Source organism: Neophocaena asiaeorientalis, unplaced genomic scaffold, assembly GCF_003031525.2.
Source record: "Neophocaena asiaeorientalis asiaeorientalis breed wild unplaced genomic scaffold, Neophocaena_asiaeorientalis_V1.1 scaffold541, whole genome shotgun sequence".
Classification (NCBI taxonomy): Eukaryota; Metazoa; Chordata; class Mammalia; order Artiodactyla; family Phocoenidae; genus Neophocaena; species Neophocaena asiaeorientalis.
The window spans coordinates 1,661,925-1,674,238 of NW_020172450.1; the positions used below are offsets into that span (position 1 = coordinate 1,661,925).

Genomic DNA, 12,314 nt, shown 5'->3' on the forward strand with positions numbered 1-12,314 from the left:
TGCATCTCACCATATCCTCTTCTGTCTCCCAATATTAATTCTGAGGTCACTGCACCGGATTGGTCAGGCTTCAGTTTCCTATCTAGCAACTATAATTTTGACTTCTAGAATATTCTTCTCACACTTCTCAAGTGTCAAATGTTCCCATGCTCCGACTTGTAGCATGTCTATGTCTATCTATATATGCCTTATGAGATCAGATACACTGCTCTATCCTGGGCCTCATTGGTCAGTATGCCTTGGAAGGCTCTTCCAGAGTCAAGGTCTATTCGTCCAGGCTTTAAGATCTGGGATCTGGATCATCAGCTTATCCATGCAAAGTAATAGGTCCCTGAGTAGTCTGTTTGATTTTTAAGTGGTCTGGACATCTTCTATCCTGGGAAGACCTGGATATACTGGTAAAGTCTTATTGCCCAATTCTTTTTCTACACCAAATGAAGGCCACTCCTAGCCAGTTTTTACTTATCTTTCCCTGTGAAGATAAAATGAAATGACATATGTGATATGCCTGGAAACTAAGAGACACTCAAAGTTTCTTTTCCTACTAGTCTGTGAACTCCTAGAAGACAGGGATGATGTCGTATTCCTCTTTACATACCCAGATCCTAACACAGAATCTGCACCTACTTAGCTCCCTTGCTTTCCCCTTCCTCTTTCCCTTCATAGAGAACCCTTTGCAAACTTGTCGCAAGGAGTATATCATTTCTGATATTGACTTCTTTCACATCCACTGTTTATCAATGACAATCCTGTGGTCTGCCTCATATGGGTTTATAGAAACAACAGTTCATAACTCACATCTCAGCACCTGACAGACAAATAAATCATCATGTAGCCCTTTAGGTCTCATCAAACCCATTGCCTTTGGATCGTGTCTGAATCTTCTTTCTACCTCCCTTCATCCTGGCTGTGGGCACTCAAGGTATGATATCAGGACAAGAAAATATCACCTCTTTGTAAGGGAGGCTCCAGCGTTCCTTGTAAAAATCTATTCTCTTTCTTGGAAGCTCAAAAAGAAAGTTCTACCACTGATGCTTAAACTAAAAGATTAAAGTCCAAAAGACTATTTTATGCATACTTTTTTTTTCCCTGAACATTTTTTAGGAAATCTCTGATGCTTTGAAACATGGATGACCAGTTTGATCTATACACCACAAACACCAAAATTTGGCAAAAGAATGGAATGAAATGGACTTTATAAATGTTTCCCTAAGCAGCTTTGTAAATACAAATGAAATATTATACCCCAGGGACTTCCCTGGTGGTCCAATGATAAAGAATTCGCCTTCCTATACAGAGGACGCAGGTTCGATCCCTGGTCAGGGAACTAAGATCCCACATGTCGTGAGGCAACTAAGCCCATGCGCCACAACTACTGAGCTTGCACGCCTCAACTAGAGCCCATGTGCCGCAAACTACAGAGCCCACGCACTCTGGAGCCCGCGTGCCACAATTAGAGAAGAGAAAACCCGCACACCACAACTATAGAGAAGCCCACGCACTACAGTGAAGAGCCCGTGTGCCGCAACGCAAGATCCCACATGACTCAACGAAGATCCTGTGTGCCGCAACTAACAAGACCCGACGCAGCCAAAAATAAACAAAATAAATAAATAATAAATAAATCTTAAAAAAAAATTATATCCCAGCAAGGAAAATAGCTAATGGTGGATTTCTGAATGAATTTTGTAGTTACAGATGCAACACTGGCATTATTTTTCTTTTCCTTCTCAATAATAAATGTCATGAAAAAATGTTAGAAACATTGATCAACGGGGAGTTCAATAGTATGAGTCTTTTACAAAGCAGGTCATATATGTTCTGAAGTTTCAAAACTGTCTAGACAATATCAGGCATTTTAGTGGCAAAAGCATGAAATTTTCAATATTTGCTCAGTCTTTTCTTTCCTGGAACCAATATGGCTCACTGAAATGATCAAAGTAAATATATATCAAACAAAAAAGTAAATGAGGTTAAATATCCTAAAACTTTTACTTACAGACAAAACCCTCAGAGGGCTCTTTGTCATCATTTTATAAACATTGGAGTATGGTTTATTGCTGCCTACCAGAAAAGTAACCACAACTTTCTGCCTTGTGTGCAATTATTTTTGTAATGTAGTGCAGAATGAAGAATAAAACATAAAATAGTAGATATAAACATAAAAACAAAAAGCTGCAGAATGTCACAAGTGAAGCTGTAATATTGCATATTATTTTGAAGTAAAACAAACTCAACTTTTCTAGCAACTGCTTCATCAAATGAGGGCACAATCTGAAACCATCTGGCTATCATGGAAGTTTTGCAAACTAAAATGGTCCATACTGAACTTGGACTTCTCTAAAATCCTTTAGCACTTACTGGTATTTAACATGTATTAAAACTACTAGCTTTCTATACAACTTGTTGCTAACTTGTGTTCCCAAGGTTCATAGAAGTTTAAGAAGGCAGTAATGATGGATTCTGAGGTATTGTCAGTATTACAAACAGCCTAGTAAAATGGTCCATTTGCCTGCGATTAGGCTGCATGTAATAATAATAATAATATTAATTGAATCCTCACAAAAATCCTAAACTTAAATGGCAAGTGACTGCTCTTAGTTGGAATTATATCATCCTTGTGTGAGGAAACTTTATACAAGCTTTCTTAATTTTTTTTTAAAATTTATTTATTTTTGGCTGCATTGGGTCTTCCTTGCTTCACGTGGGCTTTCTCTAGTTGCAGCGAGCAGAGGCTACTCTTCGTTGCACTACACGGGCTTCTCATTGCAGTGGCTTCTCTTGTTGCGGAGCACGGGCTCTAGGCGCGCGGGCTTCAGTAGTTGTGGCACACAGGCTCAGTAGTTGTGGCTGGGGGGCTGTAGAGCACAGGCTCAGTAGTTGTGGCGCACGGGCTTAGTTGCTACGCGGCATGTGGGATCTTCCCGGACCAGGGCTCGAACCCATGTCCCCTTCATTGGCAGGCAGATTCTTAACCACTGTGCCACCAGGGAATTCCCAGCTTTCTTAATTTTAACTGAGAAAATAATCATTTATTAAGTAATGCTGTTTGATGCACAGAATCCTTCGAAAACCAACATCTACAGGCCAGAAAATATGTTGGAAAAATTGAAGATAAAAGACTGATAAATGGTGTCTGGTGTATATTTGTCTTATTTCTTCTAACAGGACAGGACATCGCTGAGGGCAATAATGATCACCTTCACAGAGTCTAACATGCTGCCTAGTGCATAGGAAGTCTTCTTTCCATGGATGCTGTTTGCTTGATCTGTAAAGTACCATGATTTTAAAAACATCGATTCCATACACTACCAAACGTAAGGTAGATAGCTAGTGGGAAGCAGCCGCATAACACAGGGAGATCAGCTCAGTGCTTTGTGACCGCCTGGAGGGGTGGGATAGGGAGGGTGGGAGGGAGGGAGACGCAAGAGGGAAGAGATATGGGAACATGTGTATATGTATGGCTGATTCGCTTTGTTATGGAGCAGAAACTAACACACCATTGTAAAGCAATTATACTCCAATAAACATGTAAAAAAAAATAAAACCGATTCCATTACCATTTGCAACATGAGTCTGGAGCTTTTGAAGTCTCCTTTCCCCCTACTTCCTCACTGAAAAGTACAAATGCATATCTATTGGACTGTTACTGCTGGCACCTTACCCACTTAAAAACTGAGTAATTCAGACAGACTTTAGATAAGCAGTCAAGATGGGCTCTATCTTAAGAGTACTGAACTCGGCTCAAAGATCTTTTCATAAGGCCAGTCTGCTGAATCAGATACAAGCCACTCCCACTGCCTAAATTACCATTTCCCCCCCCTTTTTATTTTTTGCAGTCCTGAGATAAGTGGTCCTACTTACTGGCACCCTAGATGATCACATATCCCAAAGCCTGAGAGATTCTAAAAGAGCAGCTCCTGACCACCAGACTGTCACTATGCCTCAAAGTCTCTCCATTATAGTCATTTCATTGGGCTTAGACATTGATAATCCATGTTAACATACAAATACATTACTTAGTAAGGGTAAAAGGTTAAGGCAGTGTGATATAATGGAAAGAGCACAGACATTAGAATCAGTAAAATTTTATTTTGAAGCCAGGCTTCACCAATTCCCAAATTTTTGAGTTACCACATCTATAAAATGGGGGTAATAATATTCACTTTGAAGAACTATTAATACAGGTACCTATTATACCTTACAGTCACCAAAATGGTAATGTGCTTAGAGTGCCTAGCACATAGTAAGCACTCAATGGTATTAATGATTTTACGACCATTGATAATCCCTTATACTCATTACCACAGCATCCAGAGTAGAACCCTGAGGGCAGGGAAAGGGAACAACCACTCACTGGGGCTCAGAGAAGTTCAATAACTTGTTTAAGTTCACATAGCTAGTGACTAGCAGAGCAAGTATCTGAACTCAGGTCTCTCTAATTCCAAAGCCCAGGTTCTTGCCTAAGAAACCTCCTGCCTTTTCTTGTGTGTACCCATTCCAGAAGAAAGTAGTGATTTGACAGCCTCAGTTATTCAGGTTGCTTTGGAAAAAGTCAGCCCTGAAATACTGTAATCATATTAAACTATATAAAAGCTATGCACAGGGTGAGTGCTTTCATGTAGACCTAAAGGCATGCCAATGAATAGCAGAGTCCATTTGAAACCATAAATTAAAGCAAATGTAGTGAGATCTAAAATGATCTGCTGGTACACCAAAATGGATTATGCTGGAAAATTCCCAAGTCTCATCTTCCCAGAATTCTACAGAGCTATCAGCATACACAAGTGTATCACAAAGCCTTTCTCCAACCCAGAAAGCCTAGCTTTGGGTCGATGTCCCTGATGGTCCCCTTCCTCCCCAGCGCCCTCCCGAGTTACCCAGGCCTCCTGGTAATCAGGACTCCGAGGGGAGAGAGAATGCTGGTGGGTCAGGTTCACGTCTGCTCTCGGCCCCTTCCCTGTCTCTACACCAAGCAGGTAGCCAGACTCTAGCCCCCTTTGCCTCAGGGAACATTTGTCTTGTTAGCTGACTGTCTAAGCCTGGCTGTTCTCCAGAATCCTGAGCACCTTGATGGGATTATGCATAGGAGGGAGGGGGCAGTGCCTTGCAGGGCAGAAATGCAGGGGGGAAATTTCTGCTCAAGGGACCTCTGGGATACAGGGCCTCAGGGAAATGGCTTCTCGGTGCCTGTAGGGAGGCTGGACACCAGGCATTAGGGCTCCCAGCCTAGGCAGAAGCCCCCTCCTCACCTCACCTCTCGTGCCCCACGGGCCCAGGAGTAGCAGAGATGCCCACCTTCAAGGAACCGTGGGGACTTGGACAGTGAGCGGAGCAGGGACAATCACAATGGATTGAAGACCCTGCAGAATACCCTCTGCCCTCCCATTCTTGAGTAACTCACAGGAAGAGGAGGGGCCCTTCAATAGTGAATGAGATTGGATTTTCTGTCACCTCAGTGGGATAGAGGGAAGATGCATATTCAAACTGCCGCTTCTGAGCAAACCTGCCCCGAGGTACACACTACACAGAAGACACAGCAAGTAAGTGCACACTCTTTATTACTAGCTAGAATCAGGAAACCTCTGGCAAAGGTTGAGCTTGGTGAGCTGGAATCTCCTGGGGGAACTCGAGGACACGTTTTGCTCAGACTGGAGGCTGATCTGACTTCCCAGCCCCAGGGCTCCACTTGCCTCTGAGAAGCTGGCAGAGAACACACCAAGTGTAAGAGAAGGGCCCACGAGCATTCTCAAGCGTGCCCGTCCCAGTCCAGTTCTAGTTTTAATCCATTTAGTCCTCCCAAGAGAAGCGCCATCCAAAGCACGATGTCTGTCCTTGGAATCCATTTTGTTCTTCATCCACTGACCAGAAAGGGGCTTGGGATGGTGGCTGCCCGAAGCTGAGGGCTCAAACACTCCCCCAAGCACTGTCCTTCTTTAAGACAGTCGCCCAGTGGTCTTTCAGGCAACCAGGAAACGAGCTGTCCCTCTCAAGGGAGGAAATGAGGAGAGTATCAGAAAAGTCCTGCCTGCAATTTTGTTAGGCCACTTTTCCACTCTTTGCCACTACTCACTTGTCTCACATGGGACCAGTGAGATGAGCAGTTCAGCAATCAAGTCCTTCCATTAAAGTCTCTTTGTTGCCCCCGGAACTGCAGAAATATCTCGATGTTATTTCATTTGGGCTTACCCAAAGGTCACACTACATGCAAGGCAAAGAAGTCACTCCTGATATAACTTGTATCCCAAATTAGGCTCTCTCCTGTTATCTAACCAAACTCACCAAATCAGGTTATAATGTGTGCACCAGATAATAACATATAAGTCCAGCTCCTAACACATATCAGACAATAACTGTTTAATGAATTAAATGAAATTCATCACGCTTGCTATCATCTATACAATTTAACACTGCAACCACCACATCTTATTAATTCCTTGTCCCAACAGAGGAATTACATCCTAACAAAATTATTTTGCCCCCCTTTTCCCCCAAGTGCCAAAGCATCTCTTCTTCCCTGACTTTTCGCTCTTCTCGGCTCCAGTCAGTAGGGGTCTCACTGAGTGTGGGTCAGTCAGAAACGAAGAGTTTTTTCTTTAGGCTCTTGGAAGATCTAATGGGATAGGTTCAGATTCTTCAGCAACAAGCAAATTCCGTGGGGCTCAGAGACATAAAGACAGACCCTCACCTATAAAACTTAGAAAACGAGAACAAGAAGCAAACATGAACACCGCAGTAGTTTACAAAGGAACGATAGCATTTTCAAGGAAAATCAGTGCTCCTAAAATTCCTTATAGCTTATAACCAAAAACACATGGCTGCTCCCAGCCAAAGACATGGCATTTTCTGGAAAACAAGGTTAATAAGAAAACAGAAAAGAGTGAAAAAGGAAAAAACAGTCTTTTAAAAAAAATTTTTTTAACATCTTTATTGGGGTATAATTGCTTTACAATGGTGTGTTAGTTTCTGCTTTATAACAAAGTGAATCAGTTATACATATACATATGTTCCCATATCTCTTCCCTCTTGCGTCTCCCTCAAAAAAACAGTCTTGACTTCAGCTTCTGCAGGGTATCAGCCAATCAGCTTCAGCCACCCAGAATTCAGCACCTGCAAACATAAATGCATTAGGAGAAATTCCTTAAAGAGTGAGTGTGATACTCAAAAGCAATCCGTCTTTGCTCAAGTAAATGAAAAAAAAAAAAGAAAGCATATAAATACATATGTATCTATGTGTGTACTCAATGATAAAAAGTTGTTATTTGGGGTAATGGGACAATGAATTATTTTATTTAATTTTCTATATCATAATTTTAGTTACAAATTTTCTGTGAAGTAAATGAGTTACTTTTTAATCAGGAAGGGGTCTTAGAAAACTGGTTTTTCTTTGGAGTGTTTCCATTCTTACTTACCTTCCTGAAATCAGTGGGTTTGTCCTGGGTCGGGGCCTCCACTCTCAACTGCCATGCAGACTTTCTTGCATTCATAGCAGGCCTTGTGCCATGGAAAATTCATTGCTTTACACCACGGGGCACTCCCAATTCACTGAACTGCAGCCTGAAGCAGACTTCTCCTGGTGGTGTGATTCTGAGGCTTTTTTCCCTTTTGGCCGCTTGGTCTTCTACCCCTGAGGTGGTTGTTTCTTTGGGTTTTCTCTCCCACTAGGGCTCCAGCTGTCCCCCTGGGCAGTTGCCTGAGGCCTCTCTGGACCTCCTTCCTGGCCATGTCTCCTGTTGAACAGTGGTGGGGGCATCCCCTGGGGCCCTTGTGGACCTCCTTCCCGGCTCTGGCTTCTGCTGACCCCCAGGGGGCCAGTCCCCTGGGGCCTCTCTGGATTGTCTTGCCTGTGACTTCTGCTGTTCCCCAAGGGGATGGTCCTCGGGAACCTCTCTAGGTCTCCCTCCTGGCTCTGGCTTCTGCTGTCCCCCCGGGGAACATTCCCCTGGGATCTTTTGGGAACTTCTTCCTGGCTGTAACTCCCACTGGCCCCCAGGGGGACCATCCCCTGGGGGCTCTCTGGACCTTCTTCTTGGTTGAGACTCCAGCTATCCCTCAAGTGGACCATCCCCTGGGGGCTCTCTAGGCCTTCTTCCTGGCTGTGGCTCCAACTATCCCCAAGAGGGACCATTCCCTCAGACCTCTCTGGACCTTCTTCCTGACTGAGACCACAGCTGTCCCTAAGGGGGACCATCCCCTGGGGCCTCTATAGACCTTCTTCCTGGTTAAGACTTCTGATATCCCCTAAGGGGACTGTACCCTGCAGGATCTCAGGACCTTCCCCCTGGCTGTAGCTCCTCTGGTTCCACAGTGGGGCCATCTCCCCCTGAAAGACCACTGAAGCCCACGGGCCAGGTGGAGAGATCCCCGGAGGAGGCACCTGAAATGGGACGACTCCAACTTCTGTTTCCATATGGCTACTGCTGGTGGTACAGGTGGCAAGAACGGGAATCCCATCGGGAATGGTGCATGGAATGGAAATGGGTATGGTATCGGCATTGGCAGAGGGGGTTGCACGGCCTGGGCCCAGGGACTCGGGGGTCCCGGCACATAAAGGACATCTGTCGGGGCTGGCATCTGGCTCTTGAAATACAGCCTGTCATGCTCCCCCATGGCTACCACATCTCTCTGCTGCTCTACGCTCATGGGCCACTCTGCAGCCCCAAGTTGCTTGGCTCGAGGCCCAGGCAGCAACTCTTGGGCCAGTGGGGTGACCTGTGCCGACCTCTCGACCAGGAGCAGCCGCCCACAACGCACATCGCGCTGTTTCAGCGCCTGCTGCAAGGTGGCCCGCGTGAGGCGCAGCTACGTGACCACCTCCTCGCGCTCCTCGCGCAGGCGCCGCAGCTCAGAGGGCCCAGGAAGCCGCCTCGCGTTCCCCTACCTGCTCCTGCAGCCACTGAACCCGGAACACCTGCTGCTCCCGCTGCCTCGCGCCCACACGCACACTCAAGGCCAGCGCGCTCCAGGCACAGGCCCTCTTGATAGCGCACGGCACCTGCGGGTCAGCGACAACGACGCGCAGCCGATCCTCTACCTCATTCCAGGACCGCGAGCAGAAGACCACGTAGAAATCGGGGCCTCCCCCGTTCATGAGGACTTCATTGTTGATGAATCTGATCACCTCGTTGTGGCGGAACCCACTGGCATGGTCCCCAAAGCCCACGGCCATGGCCGCTGTGGCCTAGTCAACCAACCGCCTCACGGGAGATGCCGCCCGCCGCCGTCGCCGCCGCTGCCGCCGCCGCCGGTAAAGCCCCTCACCTCCCGGCTCAGTCCTCCTTCAGTTCTAGCCCAGTCCTGGCCTGCTCCTCGGCCTCTTTCCTCTGTCACGGTCCGGCTTTTCTCACAGAAATCAAGGCAGATCCCCTCACTGCGCCACCCCCCAAACGGCAGACGCAGGCGCCACAGGTCACACGTGAGCTGCAAGTCGCCCCACAAGGCCTGCTGGGACCAACCTCGCTGCCAGAGCCCCTCCTACCGGGTGAGCAGGCCGGAAACTGCACTGAGTGCCCCTCCTACTGGGTGAGGAGGCCGGAAGCTGCATTGAGTGCCCCTCCTACCGGGTGAGCAGGCTGGAAGCTGCACTGAGTGCCGCAGTGAACCCAGACGTGGCAGAGGCCGGAAACTGCACTGGGTGCAGCAGTGAATCCAGACGTGGCAGAGGCCGGAAGCTGCACTGGGTGCCGCAGTGAACATCTGGAAGGCTTTACTGTTTCTAAGAATTTCAGAAGGACAATATCCAGCATGGTGGAATGAATTTCTAGCTGGGTGGAGCTGCATAGGTGGGTGCAGTTCTACTTTCGTCTCAGCTTCATCTTAGTTCTTAGATACACTTCAGACCTTTAATACAGTCAGTCCCACTGTCGGCACGCTTCCCTCAGCATCCTGCACAGGTAAACTTAGAATCCCTGTCATCAAGAAAATCCGGGGACTGAGCCATGAATTTTTCCTGAACTCTCCCTGTAATTTCACTCTCATGTTTACCTGATCAACTCTGTTCTCAGACGATGTCTCTCTTATTTTAAACTAAATGCTTCTCTCTTGATCTGTGTTTTCCATACAGGAGATGCTAAAGGAGTTCTGCAGGCAGCCCTAAATGGTAACTGGAATCCACGCAAAGAAATAAAGCACATGCTAAAGGTAACTACATAGGTAAATACAAAAGACAGTATTACTGTATTTTGTGACTCCTCTTTTTTAATATAGGACTTAAAACATGACTGCATAAAACAATACAAATCTGTCTTCATGGGCACACAATGTATAAAGGTGTCATTTATGGCAGTAACAACATAAAGGGGGTGGAGCTATACAGGAGCAAAGTTTTGTATACTGTTGAAATTGTTTGTATTAATCCAAAATATACTGTTATAATTTAACATGTTAGTTGTAATGCCCAGAGCAACCACTAAGAAAATAACTAAAAAATATACAGAAAAGAAAATGAGAAGGAAATCAAAAAGGTAAACTACAAAAAAAAAAAAAAGAAATCAATGAAACCCAAAACAAGGCAGTAATGGAGGAATGGGGGGAGATATAAGACATGTTAGAAAACAAATAGCAAAATGTCAGAAGTCCTTCCTTATCAGTAATTATATTAAATGCAAATAGATTAAACTCCAATTAACAGGCAGAGATTGGCAAAATGGATACTTTTTAAAAAACATGATCTAAATGTATATTGTCTACAAGAGATTTATTTTGGATTCAAAGACTTGAATTGGTTGCAAGTAAAAACATAGAAAAGGCTATTCTGTACAAACAGTAATTAATTAAGAGCTAGAGCAGCTCTCCAAATATCAAAGTATACTTTAAGACAAAAATTAGGATTAAAAAAGAGAATATTATATAATGTTAAACAAAGGATCAATCCACTTAGGAAACAAACTTTTAGTTACCAAAGGGGAAAGACAGTGAAAGGGAGGGATAAATTAGGAGTATGGGATTAACAGGTACACACTATCACATATAAAATAAACAAGGATTTACTGTATAGCACAGGGAACTATAATCAATATCTTGTAATAACCTATAATGGAAAAGAATCTGAAAAAAGTATATATATATAACTGAATCGCTTTGCTGTATACCTGAAACTAACACAATAGTGTAAATCAACTACACTTCAATAAAATAAAATAAAAAATTTAAAGGGTCAATCCATCAAGAAGGTATGTCAATTATAAATATATGCACCTAACAACACCTTATATATGCACCTAACAACAGAGTCCCAAAATACATGCCAAAAGTAGACAGAATTGAGAGGAGATAGAGGCAGTTCTACAGTAAGAGTTGGAGACTTCAGTACTCCATTTTCAATAATTTATAGAAAGACTTGATAGAAGATCAAGAAGGAAATACAAGACTTGAAAAATACTATAAACGAAATAGACTTAACAAACATCTGTGGAACAGTCAAGCCAAAAACAGCACACTACATATTCTTCTTAAGTGCACATAAAAGATTCTTCAGGACAAACCTTTTGTTAGGCCACAAAACAAGTTTCAATAAATTTATGAAGATTGAAATCATACTAAGTATGTCCTCTGACCACAATGGAATGAAATCAGAAATTAATAACAAGGAAATTTGCAAAATATACAAATATGTGAAAATTAAATAACTCTACTAAATAACCATTGGGTCAAAGAAAAAATAACAAGGGAAATTAGAAAATATGTTGAGATTAATAAAAACAAAAATACAACATACCCAAACTAATGGGACTCTGAAAGCAGTGTTCAGAGGGAAATTTATAGCTACAAATGCCTATGTTTGAAAAAAGAAACATATCAAATTAATAACCTAACTAGCCCACCTTAAGGAATTAGAAAAAGGAGAGAAAACTAAACCCAAAGCAAGCAGAAAAAAGGAAATAAAAATTAGAATGGAGATAAACAAAATAGAGAAGAGAAAAAACAGTAGAAAAAAAAATGAAACAATAAATGGTTCTTCAGAAGGATCAACAAAATTGACAAACAAACAGACTGTTCAAGAAAAAAAAGGAAGATTCAAATTACTAAAATCTGGAATGAATGTGGGACATTTACTATCAACCTTACAGAAATAAAAAGAATTATAAGAAAATACTATGAACAATTATATGCCAACGAATTAGATACCTAGATGAATGGACATATTCCTAGAAACACAAAAACTACCAAAACAGATTCAAGAAGAAATAGAAAATCTGAACAGACCTATAAGAAGTACAAAGATTGAGTAAGTAACCAAAAACCTGCCAACACAGAAAAGCCCAGGACCAAACAGCTTCCCTGGTGAATTCTACCAAATATTTAAAGAGGAATTA

General features: G+C 43.5%; 1 protein-coding gene across 1 annotated transcript; it reads right to left on the reverse strand.

The window, feature by feature from the left end:
- Positions 1–7,621: 7,621 nt before the first annotated feature.
- On the reverse strand, positions 7,622–9,169 carry TEX13D (TEX13 family member D). The gene is given in 3 exon segments (XM_024737353.1): positions 7,622–8,410; positions 8,413–8,851; positions 8,853–9,169. Coding segments are annotated over 3 exon segments (1,545 nt in total).
- Positions 9,170–12,314: the final 3,145 nt, after the last annotated feature.